Source organism: Desmodus rotundus, chromosome 9, assembly GCF_022682495.2.
Source record: "Desmodus rotundus isolate HL8 chromosome 9, HLdesRot8A.1, whole genome shotgun sequence".
NCBI lineage: Eukaryota > Metazoa > Chordata > Mammalia > Chiroptera > Phyllostomidae > Desmodus > Desmodus rotundus.
The window spans coordinates 3478233-3494739 of record NC_071395.1 but is presented as its reverse complement, the minus strand read 5'-3'; the positions used below and the strand labels follow the sequence as shown (position 1 = coordinate 3494739).

At 49.5% G+C, this 16507-nt stretch overlaps 1 protein-coding gene across 1 annotated transcript; it reads left to right on the top strand.

Moving 5' to 3' along the window:
• The first annotated feature begins 6431 nt into the window (after window positions 1-6431).
• Window positions 6432-14812, top strand: IL21 (interleukin 21). The gene is made up of 5 exons (XM_024568594.4): window positions 6432-6750; window positions 6856-6891; window positions 11093-11248; window positions 12330-12407; window positions 12499-14812. Exons 1-5 carry the CDS (start codon window positions 6496-6498, stop codon window positions 12520-12522), a joined length of 549 nt encoding a protein of 182 aa, XP_024424362.3. The 5' UTR covers window positions 6432-6495; the 3' UTR covers window positions 12523-14812.
• The last annotated feature ends 1695 nt before the right edge of the window (window positions 14813-16507 follow it).

The window sequence follows — 16507 nt, the reverse complement described above, 5'->3', positions numbered from 1 at the left end:
CCCTCTTCCTGGGTCATCCTGAGGGAAGCTGAGCAGGTGAGGGAAAGGAATGAAAACAAGCTCTCCGCTCGGCACCCACAGAAAATCATCAGCTTGTTTCCTCCTGGGGGCCTGCTGGATGCGTGGAAGGACTCAGGTGTAGTGTGGGACCCCCCGCATGGGGGCTCCCAGGGGGGCCGGGGCCAGGTACTCAGAGAGCCTTGACCCCGAGAGCCACCCCCACGGGTAGGAGAGCTCTTTCTAAGGCAAATAGCTCCTCCGTAGAGGTTCGGGAAGTAAATGTGGGTTATCCTCTCACCAGACGCTAAGCAGATACTGCCTTTATTACAGTTTTCCTCAGGGAACTGATAGGTCCGTAAATTAGGAAAAGGCAGGAAGAACGGTTTGTTTTTCTGTAAAAGGATCATTTACTCACGAGAGGGGGGTAAATATCCCCTAAGTTCAACTACCACAAGGTCCTTTACCAGAGGTGCTCTGCTCCTCTTAGAGAGAATAGACTGTTTAGTTCATTCTGCTTTAGTATTTAAAGGGGAGACTGGAAAGCCTTCTCTGATAAAACAACTACAATGGAAATAGATGTTTGAAGCAGAAACAAACCCAGTGGAGGAAAAGAGCACCAGAGAGAGAAGAGCCAGGAGGAAATGCACAGCAAATGAGAAGGGAAGCCAGAGTGGCCCGGCGAGAGCAAGAGGGGTGCGGGGCCGCGTCCGGGCCATGCCCTCTGTGGGGTCACTGTTGTCCAGGATCGCTGCTGACCTGCCTTGCCACGTACAGTTCTAAGGTCCCCATTGTCAATGTTGACCCCATCAGCAGCCCCCTTAAAAATGACTCTCTGAACACAGCAGCAACGATCAGGGTAGCAGTTGTGAGAGCTGGGTCAAGGTCAAGGCCAGGGCTGCAGCCTCCCACCCATGTGAGGACATTGGAGCTCTCAGCTGCTACACACACAGGTGGCAGAAGTATTGGACCTGTGACGACATAGCTATGGGTGTCCCCAGACCGTGAGCCATCCATCTCTTAACTTCAGGAAGCTCTCCTTTTAGCTGGCTCTCTTTATGAGCACATTCCTTTGTCTTCCTGACCTCCCTTCAGGGTCCATTTTAGGGTTCTGGGAGCTAACAGGAGTGGAAGGTGAGTGTTCTGATGTTCTCATTACCACGAGAAGGCTTGCAAAACACAGCAAACCAATAATGATTGATTAAATACATGCAAGTAACTTAATCATACGTTGACCATTAAGTTGTCGAGACAGCTGATTTCCTGGTTGGTTTTGTCTGTGCTATTCAAGAAATGTGGCATTTTCCTCAGCAGAGACCCTGGACCACCAGAGAGACAAACGAGTGGGTCCCAGAGCAAATTAAGCCTGAACCACCCTGGAGGCCAAAGTGCCAAAACAAAAGCTGCCCTACTTCAGGCACGTCATGAGAAGGCAGGGACCTTGGGAAGAGACTGATGCTGGGCTAAGAGAAGGCAGCGGGGAAAGAGGAGACCAAAGAGGAGACGGACTGACTCCATAAGAGAAGCCGCAGGCTGAGTCTCCGGGAGCGGAGCAGGGCCGTGAGGACAGGACACGGGGGACATCGCTTGTCCATGGGGTCACCGGGAGTCGGAGCCGACTCATCACCGTGTGACTCACATTCAAGACCCAAATGACTGCTGGAGCCTATCCCCTTCTTTCTCTCCTTTCATGGACATAAAATGCCAGAAAATGCCGTCAGCTCTCACCCGGGACTGGGCTGTCACTGGCTAGAGCAAATAAAAGGTCATCGGACGTTCTGGCGCAGGTTGGAAGCGGATTACTTAATCAACCCAGACGAGACACACGTTCGCACTCGGGACACCCCGGGAGCAAGTCTGCAGAAGGACTGTCCGTCCACCTTACCCCAAGCCCTCGTGCGCACACATCACTGTCGCCATCTGCGTCCTCCTGGGGTCTCACGCACGGCACTGGCTCCGGGCAAAGTGGCCTGGCTCTGCAGGAATGACCCTGTCCCCCAGTCACTTCACTGTGTCACTTAACTTCTTTGTGCCTCCGTTTCCTCATCTGTAAGAAGAGAGAATCACAGTTCTACTTTTCACGTTGTTGTTTTAAATGAGATAAGGTTGACGGAGCACTTAGCTCTAGAAGGGTCTGCTCTAATAGTTATTATCAGCTTTTTGATGGGTGCTGGGTGCTCTCCCAGAAGGAGAGACCACCACGCCTTTGTTAGCGGCAGAGGTGAACCTCAAGTGTAATGGGTTCAGTTTAAAGACTGGCTTCGGGGCAGCCTTTGAGCTCACTGAACAGATCTTTTGGGCTGTGCTTCCTGACTCCGCTGGGTTAACGGTCGCTCTCACTGACAGACCTGCCCTGCTCTGTCAGAGTTGGAGTCCAAGAAAACAGGACTCCAAGTGCAGCGAACACAGTTGACGACAGAGGGCTCAGATGCCAAGTCAGGACCCTGCGGTGCCCTGCCCCCGGGAGTGGTGTAAGAGTGTGACACATGCATAATAACCCTACATCACAGCCAACTTCGTTCTAAAGCAGTGGTGCTCAGGGGCCCATGAACCCCCTGAGGCAAGGGCCATTGTCTATCAACCGACGAAATCATGCTCAACCACACGTGAATTATAATTTTTCAGAAACTATGTAGCTAGTCTTGTGACGAGTGACAGGCCAATCCATGTACAAGCCCCCTCGGCGTTGGCATTCTGCCCGTAAGAGGCGCACACTATGCCAGTTTCTGCCGCTCGCCATCCTGGGAGGTGAGGTGTTCCTGATGGTAAGCAGGGGTCCACACCATAGAGCGAAAGTCTCACACAGCATAGGAACGTAAAATCTCTGTATGGCAAAAGACGCACCGAGAGAATCATCTCAACACGTCTAACCTATCGTTAATGGGAATGAGAAACCACCCAGGGGATGGGCGAAGGACAGGAAGGACCCTGTTCTCAGAAATGGGAGTTTGCTGACACTAAAGACAGGAAAATGTGCTAGACCTGACTATCGACCAGAGAGAGACAGACCGAAGGTGAAAGACTTTTTGCCTGGGAATTCTGGCAAACACTTAACATATTCCCGATCTACTGATGAGGACAGAGGAGGAACGAGAACCCCGCGGGCAGGAGCACACACAGCCTGAAACACCACGGGGCAGCTTGGCCACTTCTAGCAACATTTTAGGAGGAAGCAATCTTTCCACTTAGGAAGTAAAAGGTGGGCTGCATACCTAGAAGGAACATATCCCACGTGTGTACAGACAGACGAGTAAGGGTGCTCCCAGCAGCAGTGCTCGCAGCAGAGAAAAGTGGACAACGTCCCCGTGTCTGTCAGTAGGCGGCCTCACAGGGCACGCCGACATGGAGCGCGGTGGCCCCGTGTGGGAGCCCCGTGTGGGAGTCCCATGTGTGCTGCGGTCCCTGATGTACTGTCGGGATACAAAGGGAAGGTGTAGCATCTGCGTGGTAAGATTAAATTTTTTATGTGAAAAAATGTTTTTCTGTTATTTCTAATGTCTTTTTCTATACATCTCTATCTCCATATATAAGCCTATTTCCTTCAATCTCCAGATGTACTTATATTCCTCTATACTGTTCTAGGTGCATAGCAGAAGAGCATAGAATGATACATAGTAAACTCTCAAGAGTGTCCCCAGGGAGAAAAATTATTGAAGAAAAGGGAGCCATTTTTATTTTTACTTCATACAATGGTAAGTTCTTGAATTCCTTGTTTTATGACATGTGTATAACTTTTATAAACATAACAATGAAAAGCAGTGGTTTTCCAAAGATGATCCTCATTCCTGGAAACAGAAGCAAGTGTCCAGGGCGAGCAGCACAAACCACTGGCAGACCCTCTCTGTGATCACCCGTGCTGCCACCCTGGGAGAACGCAAGGAGGTTCCTGTGAGCAAGGAGCTCAGCAGACTCCATAGGAAGAGGCTGCGGCAAAGGCCAGTGCTGGCTGGTTTTCATAGCTGTGAGTGGGGGGCAGCAGGGCCAAGACTGGCGATGCTGAGAGCCACACGTCACCAAAGGGTGGCCAGAGTCCAGAGAGAGGGGGTTTCTCTGGTGGTCGACACCAGACGGGCAGCTGAGGGTTGTCCCGGCTCGTGGTATGGGCTCACCTGGACCCTGGATGAACACTGTGGATCTTCCCATCCTTTTCCTCCATCCCTGTGCCTACAGGTCACGGAATAAAGTACATCTACCCTCTAGCCTCACTGATGAGTGTTGCAGTTGCAAAGACAAGCCACCTCTCGGAATGCCTTTGGTACCCAGGAGTGGTGCATGCTGTAACAAGTTCACATCGCCCTCAACACCGCCAGCCTCTCTCCCCGAAGTCTGCCACGCAGGCCATGCGTGCCTATCCACGCAGGCCAAAGCGAGTGACAGCAGAAACGGAGTACATGACATGCAGTGGTCCCAAGGAAGAGCTGGGAGGACAGGGCAAGGTTGTCGGGCACAGGTAGCATCAGCAGTTTCAGACCTGGCCCAGCTTCCCGCATGCAAAGCTGTGAAGTAGCAGCCCTCGTACCCGGACGATGGCTCCGCCTCCCTGCCCCCCCCCTCACCCCGGCCCCCTGCTGCCCTCCAGGTCCCCGGCCCTTTCCTGCCAGAGCAGCTGATCCGGGAGCACAGACCATTAGAGAAAACTCTTGAAATGCGTCCATGGACCCCAGTGAGGAGCTGACTAGTTCCCTGCTGAATGGCAGCCACCTGGGTTCTAATCCAGGACAGAACACATATGGCAGACCCACTGCATCGCTCCGTGGTTCCCAGGTGACACAGAAGCCAGTGTGAACAGGGTGCTCACCACACCCCTGTGGCTTTGGCCACACAGTGGCCCCTCCAGAAATTCTCCTCTGCCCCTCAGCCTCAGTTAGCACGCTGATCTCCTGGGACTTTATCCCGAGCTGTCCTTGAGGCTTTTTACTGGGAATGCCTATGTAAGCCTCACCACAACCCTATGATTAGATTGTAGACTTAGCTTCCTTCTGCAAGAACATGCCCAGGGTCACATGTGCTACTGATTGTCAGGGCCGGGGCTTGAACTCTAGCACTTTGGTTTAGAAATTGAGCTCTTAACCGCTGTGGTTAGTGTCTTCAAGGAGACGTGCACTCTGAGGGCAGTTGAGGGGGGCTGTGTGACAAGGATGCAGGTGCTGGTGGGTGCCCAGTGCTAGGGAACCCGAGTCCCTGTGCATTTCAGAGGTTTACACAGAGCCTCCCTATAGAACCTCAGGCTACAGGGAGGACTTCTCCCTTGTACAGTGAGATGATGTCTTATCCACTCTCTGGGACCAGTCCGAACCTCCTGAATAGATGTTCTATGATCAAAGATTACAGTCAACCCTTAAAGCAACTCAAGTCCACATTCCACGTTGTCTTGGCTACATAACGTTCTAGAACAAAGGACAGTGGCACACGTGTCCTGAGACAGAGGAGTGAGGAAAGGCTAGAGGCAAGAGCTCTGTTTGTAAGACCTAACTGGCTCGGGCTACAACAGCCCATGCAGCTTCCTCAAATGTCAAGAGCGGCAGGGACAGGAGCCACAGCGAGAGGAGCGTGCAAGAACCACTCCTGGACTTGGGGGCTCTCGTTAACCACCACCCGGTCACGGTTAGAAATGTGTTGTCATACCCAGAGGAAATGGTATCTGACAGAAAGAAGTAACACTACACAAAGAGAAAAAAAGAATTATGTATGGGTATTTTTAACTTTGCTCGTTGAGAAACAAGTTTTGGTTTGGCTGGGAGCGCTGGCCCTTTTCACTCTTTGGGCAGAAGCATCATACAGAAGAGATGGACACTGGAGGGTGCTTTTCAAATGACGGCAGCGGGACACCTTGGCTGCGTTCCTGTGCAGCCCCTTAGAATCACTGGTTCCATGCACAAGTCGCATCATTATGTGAAATGCTAGAAGCCAAGATGAATGCTATTTGAAGATGCCTTGGGGAAGAGCTGGGAGCAAATTCTACTCTAAACCCTTCAACCTGATTAAGAACCTAAAATATTCTTGCTAACTTGGAAAATACCCCTGATATTTAAAATTTCCTAAAAGGTAGCTTTCCTCCTACCTTTTGGATGGAATACTGGGTGATATCAGTCAAAAGGCATCGTTATTACCATAAGAAAAAGTCCTGTGAGAAAGCACATGTGGCCACCTTAGTCATTATTGAAGTGCCCTTATGACTGTCGGGGGGAGCAGGTGAGAGGCTAGGGGAGGCGGCGAGAGAGAGCGAGTGGAGTGTTTTTGTTTACTCCTTTGAAGTCTTGCAGCACCTACTGTTTACCATGCGCCCCTCTCGATTCATGCTGAAGGCTGGAATTCACCGCGTGCCTCCCTTTTCCTGTCTGAGATGCAGAGGGAGCATCCGTGGAGTCAGTCCATCCCTGCCCCCACGCATCAGCACACGCACACCTAGCCAGTGGAAAAGAAAAAGGGTTACTCACCTTCATCCACTTGACAAAGATTTCCAGGCGGCGATGGGAGGGCTTTAGCTCTCCCTGAAGGATGAATAAATACGCAGCCCTGCTGGCAGCCTGCTCACAGTCAACCCGAGGTGAAAACGCAGCCCGAGGTCTGGCCCTCCCGGCACCTGTGAGACCCCGTACTGGCACCATGCAGGGCATAGTCATCTGCCTGATGGTCCTATTCGCAGGGACAGTGGCCCGAAAGTCCAGCCTCCAGGGGCAGGATCGCCTCTTGATTAGACTGCGCCAACTTATTGATGTTGTCGATCAGCTGAAAAATTACGTGAATGACTTGGTAAGGCCATACTTATCAAAACACAGTCTAAAAGATATGCTTCCATGAATGTAAAAGGAGCTTTTTGACTTAAAATAACCCAGAATTAATTTTCTTTTGCTCTAGGACCCTGAATTTCTGCCAGCTCCACAAGATGTGAAGGTAAGACCAGTTGAATTTCTTTGTGAAGATATATTTGATACAAGTTTTAAAATCCCATTAAGAAAGGCATTAAGATGATTGTTTAGGGATATACTTACTTTCAATGAATTTGGAGGTTTAATAATTGAGAAAATAGTTCTTTCTATTTTGGTCAAATATTCATTAATTTACCAACCAAGCCAACCAATAAAATGCTACATGCCTTATAAAATATATTTTTAACCCCAAATGTCTCTAAGAGTACACCCGTGTGGTACTGGCAAGACGAGTGACGATAGTAGGAAACAAACCTGTACTGTGAGCAGTTTCTGAGCAATGACCCTCTACTGAGATTTTAGGAGCCCTTGTGCATGAGAGTTCTAGAGCCCTCCTGTAGCCCTGCTAAGAAACCCAGACCTGCACCGTGAGAAGCAGAACTCACCCTTTAATAACTAGAAAGGAAGAAAGAGGGAAAGAGAAAGGAAGGAAGGGAGGAGGAAAGAAGGAAGGAAGAGAGCAGAGAAAGGAAGACTGGGTGGCAGGAGAGGCATGGAGCGTGCACAGGACGGGCCCCATGTACTGGCCTGGACGAGCCAGTCCTTGGGCTTCGGTGAGGTCTTTAGAAAGGACCATTTCCAGCAACTCACCCATCCTCTTCAGCCTTCTCAATCCATTCGGCCCCGGGGAGAAGAGGCCCAGCATTCGAGCAGTGCGTGTCCTTGCTTAGTCTTCAGGCGTGTTACCCTGAGGATATAAAATGCAATTGGGGAAATTTTTCACTGTCACAGACTTTCAACTGCAGAAATTAGAGTAACTCCACAAGTGCTACCAGTAATTAGGACATTTCAGAGGGGAGACTTATGAGGATGCATCACAAAGAAAACAATTACCGTAAATGACTATGTGTAAAAGTGTAGAAAGTGAGTGAGTCACAACGACTGCTTTCCTCCAAAATTCGCTCTCTGTCTTGAACCTAGCCACCCGCATTTACTGGAGCCTTTCCTAACAAGCAGCATCTAAAATGAAAGTAGCACAGTTTATTGGAAAGGCTTTTCCAATAAGTAAGGCTATGTCTTAATCAATGTCCTAATTATCAAAACAGAACATTTTTCAGCATCTCATGCCCTTTGTTTAACTGCTGTGGTTAGAGTTCTCTCTGCAGTTTCGAGCTGCCATCTGTAACTTGCAAAGTGAGAAATAAGAAAGACCTGCTACTTTCTAGTGTGAGCTGGCCTAGTGGGTACTTTCTCCACAAGCTTTGTTAAAGAGAGATTTTTCTTATCTTACATTGCAACACGAGGACTTTGTCTCTGGGACACTGTACCCGTGTGGTGACCTGACTGAGCAGCCTGGCTGTGATGCCGGTGAGAGATGGTCTAAGATCGGTAAGCTACGCTGGCAGGCAGTTCAGGAAGGAAGAAAATAGTTCAAGGCCACTGTAGTGCATCAAGTTTTGCAGGACTAGCATTGAAGCAGGGTTTATACGAGACTTAAAAAAAATGAAAAAGTGTAATGGAAATACATTCATGTAAACGTCGCGGGCAAATATTGATATATAGCCCTTATCTAAGATCTCTAATTGGTCTCAGAGGTGTCTTTCTTTCTCTTTCTAATCATAACCAGGGGTCCTGAACTGGTGGTGATGTTGCCCCCCACCCCTGCCCCGCCTCAAACATCTGTCAGTGTCTGGAGACATACTTGGCTTTCACAGCGGTGTGTGGGGGGGGGGGGGGGGAGGGGGGAGGGGTTCTGTTGGTATCTAGCAGGCAGAGGCCAGGGATGCTACCAAGCATCTAGAAGGCACAGCCCCAGCAGCGAGGAGGGACCCAGCCCCAGGTGTCAGCAGTGCTGCTGCAGAGACACCCGCTTTAAACCCAGTTTGTCTGTAGGACAAAAGTTATTTTGTTCAATTAGCAAGACTTCCCAGTGTGAATGGGCAGGGCTTTCTTTAGGAAAAAAAAGTGAGTAGGTTAAAAATAGGCTGTAAGAAGGGCAATATTTTCAACTAGTCAACTGTAAAATGACAAAGCCTTGCACACCCCCTTGCAGAAGCAGCGCTTGCCTGACTGCTTGTGGGCTGGGGATGGGGTGCTGGCTACTCTGGCTTTTGACCCGCATTGCCCCCTCTGCACGGCAGAACTAACAAAGGACAGCTGAATCCCTGTCTTAAAGGACGAGGAACCAAGCCTTGCTACACCCAGGCGCAGCCCGGGAAAGCCATGCTTCTGTTCCCAGGTGGCAAAGCCACACGTGCACTTGGGGTCATCTGGGAAACCCCACAAGCGGCAGGGCCGCCCGGACAGGTTCTTCTCTCCACTCCCCTTCACAGCCACTGTCACTGCAGTCAGCGCACTGTCACTGCAGCAAGCAGGCCACTCCTCCACCTCTTTTCCTCCGAGGCTGCCCCTGATGTGCATCTGGAGTCAAACCCAGCAGTTCTGCACCCTGGCCACGCACCGCCAGGGACCGCTCTGTTGCTTGCAGAAAGCGCAGAGCCAGACCCCGTAGCCTCTGGACACAGGAAGGCAGGAGCAAGGGCCCGGCCCATCAGCAGGAGCTGCGGTGCCCAGGCTAGAAGGTGTCATCACTGGCCTTGACTGCTCCTGGCAATGTCCCAGGGGGCTCGTTTGGCAGGGCCTCTCTCCTTCTTCGGAACCTGACCCTCCTTCAGCACCCATGTAAATGTTAACTCAGCAAAACGGGTCTCTGTGAGAAATGCTGGTTTCTCAGATCAGCACAGATGAAGCAGTTAGTGTTTTCAGTTTCAGCTGGAAAATTTACCTCTTTAAATATGAATATTATTTTTTCCAGTAAGTTAGGCCGGTTGTGGTCAAAAAGAAGAGAAAAGAAAAAACTTCAACAAACAAGAACATGTGGTTTTCAAGGAAAAAAAAGTGCTATAATTAACAATTATAAATAGTTTCAATTAAATAAGCACTTTGGCAAGCATGGACAGGACCCCACCTCGCCTGCTGAGGGGCAGGCAGCTCTGATACGAGGAAACCAGATACGACGTGCCTCGGCTGGGGCCCTGTATGCAAAGCAAGCCCGCGGGGCTGTGCCTTAAGATGCATGTTATTAATCAACATCCATACTGGGGGAGCATATGGGTTGGAAAATGCAAAGCAGGCCAGATGCGGTTTTCTGCTGATTGTCCAGGAGAGACGCAGGGAGTGCTGTTGCAAATGGGACTGGCCTGGCAGCAACGGACAGGCTGAGGTTCCTGGGTGTGTGGCGGTGGCTCCCACGCACACAGGACTGAAACGGTGCCGCGCAGCTTTGGGGGTGCGATAGCATCGCAGGGGTGCGCTTGCCCAAGGAAAAAAGAAACATGGATACAAGTTCTTAGGTCAGCATTAAAATGTTTTGACAGGTCAGTATAAACTTTGTTCTTCCAGTAGATTTCATTTCATCTGCAGTGCCATTTCTAAGATTTTGTCTTACTCCCTAGTCCCTAGTTATTTCACTAAAGCAAGGGACTCGTTTTGATTTTCCTTCTGTCTCCTTCTCCATTCTCTGAGACGACAACTTACTCATTCTCTTACTGTCTGAGGAACCCTCCTCCCTGCCATTGGCCAGGCCAGTGTCCAGTCTGTTCCTGGGCTGCTTGACTCAGGCAGAATCCCACCCTACCTGACCTGGGAGAGTGAATGGCATTTTAGAAAAGCCAAGTGTGGTCTACGGCCAGGGTACTGAATCCTAGATGAGACCACGGCCTCCAGAGGAAGGGGCTCAGCTCCCTTCCCAGAGCAGGGGCTTTCACTCATCTGCCACATTTGCTGACTCCACACATTCACTGGGCACGCACGAGCCACAAGCCAGGGGTTGGGCCACGCAGGATGCTGCTCTCAGGTACTTCTGTGTAGACCGTAGTCCGACAGCATAACTCACACCAAGCTGCCACCACCAGTGTGACTTCTGGAGCCTCATAATTGAGGACACGTGGTCGTTCTACAACCCAACTCAGTCTCCCTCACACACACGATCCCCTGTCCACCGCCCACGCTCGGAGGCCTTGGGGAGCAGGAGGAACGCAGGGTGAGTGTCCTCCTTCTCTGCATCCTAGAGATTCAGCAGGGCATGAAGTTGACATTCCTCATGCGTCTGCTGAAATGAGTACAACCCAAGACACTGTCACACAAGTGGAAAAGAGGATTGGGAAGGACATTTTTACTTTCCAAGTAACTTTCGTTCACCCATCTACAAATTATTTCTCTTTCAGAGATACTGTGAGCGATCGGCGTTTTCCTGTTTTCAGAAGGTCCAACTGAAGTCTGCAAATGCAGGGGACAATGAGCAGATAATCGGTGTATTAGGTAAACAGCTGACACGGACACTGCCCCCCACCAGCGCAGGGAGAAGACAGAAACAGAGACAGGTAAGACTGGCCTTTGATGCCTGCTTCACCTGTGCTGATTAAGTGTATCTCTCTCTCTCTCTCTCTCTCTCTCTCTCTCTCTCTCTCTCTCACACACACACACACACACACACACACTCTCAGTCCTCAGAAGGAAAGGAGCTGAGCATGTCCTTGAGTCCACTATCAAAGACACATGGAACTGAGCCAAGAAGTATCCAGTTAAGCACCTTCCCCTGCGAGCTGGGAAAGTGACCATGAAAAGGCTTACTGACGTGTCCCCTGCAAACAGTTAGAGTCCCACCTCCTAACTCCCAGCCACATGCTCACACCACCACACCCGACTGGCACTCCAGATGCGAAATGCCAAGCAGCGGCCTGCTGGGCAGCTCTCCGCATGAATCAGGGTGGGGTACACAGGCCAAGACATTTTTTCAAAAAAAGAAATATAAACAAACAATTCACATATGAAAAACTGTTCACTCTCCCTGTAATCAAATACGTGGAAATTAAAACAAGGAAATTCTATTTTTTCTAATAGCAAATTTTAAGGCCCAGTGATGGTAAGAAAGCTCTGTGTGAATACAAGTAACTTTTTACAATGCACATCAAAAACCTTAAAATCTGATTCCATCCCTTTAATTTAGTAATTCTACTTCTAGAAATTTGTCCAATAAAATAAACAAGGATGTATATGAAAAACTATTCAGAGATGTTCTTTGAAGTGCTGTATAAAATAGTGAAATATTAGAAGCAGTATGTGTCCAAAAATAGTAGGAGATCAATCCTATGTTGGAATGTAAAGCTACCCTCATGTATCATATTTTTGAAGAATATTTAACACACAGGAAATGTTTGTGATATGTTAAGTGTAAAAAAAAAAGAAGTCAGTCACCAATCAGTGTACAGAACATACATGCAGAGAGAAAAATCACTGGGAGGACGCATCTCAAACACTGACTCTGCACATTTCATGCGTTTCTCAATTGTCTCAGTGACCATGATTTATGTCTTTAATTGGAAAATGCACATTCTTGATTAATGTTTTATTCAATAGGGAACAAGTTTTAAAGAAGAATGTTACTTTTTCATTGATTTCTAGATGTGCCCTTCATGTGATTCTTATGAGAAAAAACCGCCCAAAGAATTCCTAGAAAGACTGAAGTCACTCATCCAAAAGGTACCCCTTACGTTATGTCGGCCTTCCGCCCTCCCTCCTGTCCCTCTGCGTCCTGTGTCCGGCTCTTGCTCATGGTCTGCTGTTTCCACAGATGATCCACCAGCACCTCTCCTAGAGCCGGGGGTAGAAGGTTCCTGAGGACCTGCCGGCAGCTGGACACTATGGGACGCGCTCTTCCACGCCAGTGAGACGCACGTCTGGCACTCCACGTGCAGGGACACAATGCACCAGTGAGCAGAGGGAAACTCAGACCAGGTTCCAAGTCGGGAGTGTTTCCCCCTCGTCACTGTGTGATACTGCCATTTAATCCACGTGGTCCCTGTCCGTCCAACTCGAAAAAACTGCCTGCTCATTCGAATCTGGTCTCTCACGTTATGGGTTTCTATGGCTTCTGAAATTTGTGTTTACTGGCCCAACTATCACATTTCTCGGTTGGGCAGAAGCTTAAAAGTTTTAACTGGAAATACAGTTTGGGAATTTATCGATAATTCTATTAACTTTGATCTTGATTACCACAAGAATGAGGCCTCTTACAATCATAACCTAAAAGTTATACACCTTCACTCAAGCTGAAAAATATAGAAGCATGGAGTCAAAATGGGAAGTTGAAGTCTTTAGTTCAATGAAATGAAAACTGAGTGTTCAAAAATGTATACCTGAAGAGTTTACTTTTTATCACAGAATGTCTAACATATAAATATATAATTTATTTATGTGCCAGGGGATATCTTTACCAGACAGCTACGCAAAAAGTCTTACTTCCTTATTGGGATATATCAAATATTTAAATACTGTAGATATGAATGTATTTATGAAATAGACTCTTTCTGTCTTTTTTCTGTCAATGGGCTTCACATTTCCAACTCAAGTCCCCTGATAAGCTAACACTGTGCTTGTGGAAGCGGCAGCGCCTGCCTGCGGAGGGCCAGCCTCCGGGGCTGCGGCTGGGCTGGCGGCGGCTCTCTCCTGAGATGGCCGTGAAAGCAGCATGGGACCGAGCCCATTACTCTGAAAGCCCAATGCCGTCTTCCTTTCTCTTCTTTCCTCTTCCAAAAGTGACAGACAATTGGTGTTGGCACCCTTTGCCTAAGGCAGGCTCAGTCGCCTGCAGAATCCAAATCAGGACAGAGACGGGGAGGCCAGGGCTCCCGTCCAGACAGAGCGCAGACTCGGCACCGACACGCCGGGCGCCCAACCCAGGCGGTAAAAACAAGCAGCCGCTCTGCCATTCCGTGTCAGTCCCACAGCTTGCCAAGGGGGCGGTCAGGCACTCTAGAAAAAGAAAATCTTCGCTAGGACATTATTTGAGAATATGTGATTCTTATGACAAAAAGCTGCCTGAAGAATTCCTAGAAAGACTGAAGTCACTCATCCAAAAGGTACCCCTTATGTTGGCCTTCCGCCCTCCCTCCTGTCCTGCTGCGTCCTGTGTCAGGCTCTATCTTACTGTTTAAATGAGAATATCTTATTGTTAAAATGTCTGTGAGTGCGCAAGAAGATGTTGCGCGGGACATGCTTTATGCTCTGAGAAGAAAAATTATCTACTTAAAAGTATTTTAAAAACTTGTATTTTTATAGTTCTAAAAGATACGTTAGGAATCAATCGTGTCATTAAATCTCCATGAGCTGTCTTATCATCAGCAACAAGGTATTCTGTTTTAAAACTGAAGATGCTCTTGCAAAGGCGTCGGGCAGACAGGCGCGTGACGGTGTTGGAGAGCAGCCCCGCGTGTGGGGTGCTGGCCAGGCTGCGGGGGAAGCTGGGGAGCAGGCACGAAGTTGACGTGGCACAAGGGAGTCTTCATTTCTTGTTTCTGGCTTTCTAGCTGTTGACTTCTTTGACACTGTGATTTTATATTTAAAGTAATATATTTATTTTGGTATGTTTACTGTTCATAAATCTCTGTCGTAATCCATTTGACCAGAGATTTTACCTTCAAAGTAAAAGTAATTTATTAGGGTGTTGGCTAAGAGCCCTCACTAACCTGAGTTCAAAGCCTTGGGCAAAGAGGCTCACAGCATCCCGAGAAAAAGCAACGCACTGGCATAAACAAGACGCGGAATGAGACCTGAACGGCTCCCCCGCTCCGTGTGCAAGACTAGGCCGGCCCTCAGACACCCTGGGAGGCTAACCCACAGCATGACTGGTCGCCTGCGGGTGGTGGCACAGGCGCCTGAAGTCTTGCTGGCTGTAGCATTTGCTTACACGTGGGGGGTTTCTGCTTCCCACCTGTAGAATGAGGCTGTTGGACTTAATACCTAAGGTCTAGTCTGCCTTTTTTTTTTAAAAAAAAAGAGCTTTACGTGTCTCTGAGTTGCTAAAATTCTGGATGTTCCTATAGAAACATCTGACCACACTTCTGAGTAACAGTCTCTACTAAAATCTGATGTTCAGTTGATTGACATTATTTCAGTAGAATTTGTAGCAATACTCACTGTGGGAACAAGGAAAATGTCCCCCCCCCCCCCAAAAAAAAAAGAGGAAAGAAGGAGGGAAGGAGGGAAGGAGGGAAGGAGGGAAGGAGGGAAGGAGGGAAGGAAAAGACTGTCGTGGGTCACGGCAGCTCAGGGAAATGTGTCAGGACCGCTACCACTCTAGCTGAAGGGGTCTCCTTTGGACACTTGCGTGGAACTGTAGCATTATTATCTGTGTTACTGCTCTGTTGTATTGACATTTGCATCTGAGAATTTAGTTTCAATATGAACTCTGTATTTTATAACTTAATGATTATTTATTATCTATTTGGATTGAAATGTTTATGTTCACAGCTTCTTATTTAAGACCTGACCGTATTAAATACTACTCAGTCAGAACGCTGTCTCCTGTCATTCCCTGGAAACCCTTCGTTCACTCTCTCGGCAGAAGATAAAGGATGATCCTTAGCTCCTGGAGACTTAGATTTTTGCACGTGTATGCTAAAGACGCTCTGCTCGCCTTACACACGTCACCGAAATGGAACTTTCCACTTCCTGCCCTGCCCCTGGGATGCCATGACCTCGGCGGCCCTCCTGAGAATGCGTGGCAGGTCCGGGAGGGATGGAAGGTAGCCTTCCCTATGCCCATTGCGTGCAAACCTCTCTCCTGGTTTGTCTGTCCCCTGACTTCTCATGGACGACTGTCATCTCACGAACACTCCTCTAGGACCTCTGAGGACCAGGCACAGCCTTTTCCTTGAATCCAGCTTCTGCCACCAGCTGGTGACTTCAGTGCCCACCACAAGGACCCCACCTACACTGCAGCTTCCCAGCACCTCACCTGCCTCAGTCCCACACACTCCGCCTTCCTCTCCACCCTTGGCCCACACTCAAGACCAAGCGCCAGGCTTCATCGCCTGGAGCCACGCTCTGTCTGAACTCTCTCCACAGATACAACTGTAGCCTGCTAGTCTCCTCGTCCTCACACTACCTGTTTCCGTGCCACTGGCCCTGAGATGCCTCAAACAGCCAGCCCCCAATCCCTTCACTCTTAGTTGCCCTTTGTTCCCCATGGAGCCTGGGCCCCAGCCACCCCTCGAATGCGGATGCAATGGCACACACACACAGGCGCGTTCCTCTCCAGAGCCTGCCTACCAGGCTGCTCTGTCTTGGTCTCCTAATTCAGCTTCAATACTGGCTCTGGCCCCTCCCCTCTGGTGACCCTTTCCATCTCCCTGTCTGGCTCTCTGGGGTCACTTTCCCACTTCACTCTCCGCCCTAAACACTCATCTGCTTCCAATACCTGTTCCCTGGACCCCAGGCCCCAGGGCAGTCGGCCAGGACCTCACCTCCCATGGGAGAGAGAGTTGGGTGTTGTACAAGTTGTCTACACCTGTCTGCGCTCCCTCACCTCCTGTCCACGCACCAAACCACCATCATCTGCTCTCTGCCATCCCTCATCCTACGACTGCAGCATCACTCGGCCCTTTCTCTGCACCCCGGCTCTCCAGAGTGTCTAAGTCCCCACGTCAGCTGACCTGGCCATGGCCTTTGCTGCCCTCGATCGCTCCACTCTCACCCTCTGGCTGTGGAGGACTGCTACCGCAGGCCCGCGGCGCCCCGCGGTTACCGAAACAAGCTGAGAGGGAGCTCTCTGAGACGCAGCGTGCAGATACGCTTCGGTT

What these genes read in the sequence shown, in the direction of transcription:
- IL21 (XM_024568594.4), top strand. Translation starts at nt 6,496, where the DNA reads ATGAATAAATACGCAGCCCTGCTGGCAGCCTGCTCACAGTCAACCCGA. An exon ending in CAGCTCCACAAGATGTGAAG is followed by an intron (nt 6,892 to 11,092) that starts GTAAGACCAGTT and finishes TTTCTCTTTCAG; the next exon opens with AGATACTGTGAGCGATCGGC. An exon ending in TGAAGTCACTCATCCAAAAG is followed by an intron (nt 12,408 to 12,498) that starts GTACCCCTTACG and finishes CTGTTTCCACAG; the next exon opens with ATGATCCACCAGCACCTCTC.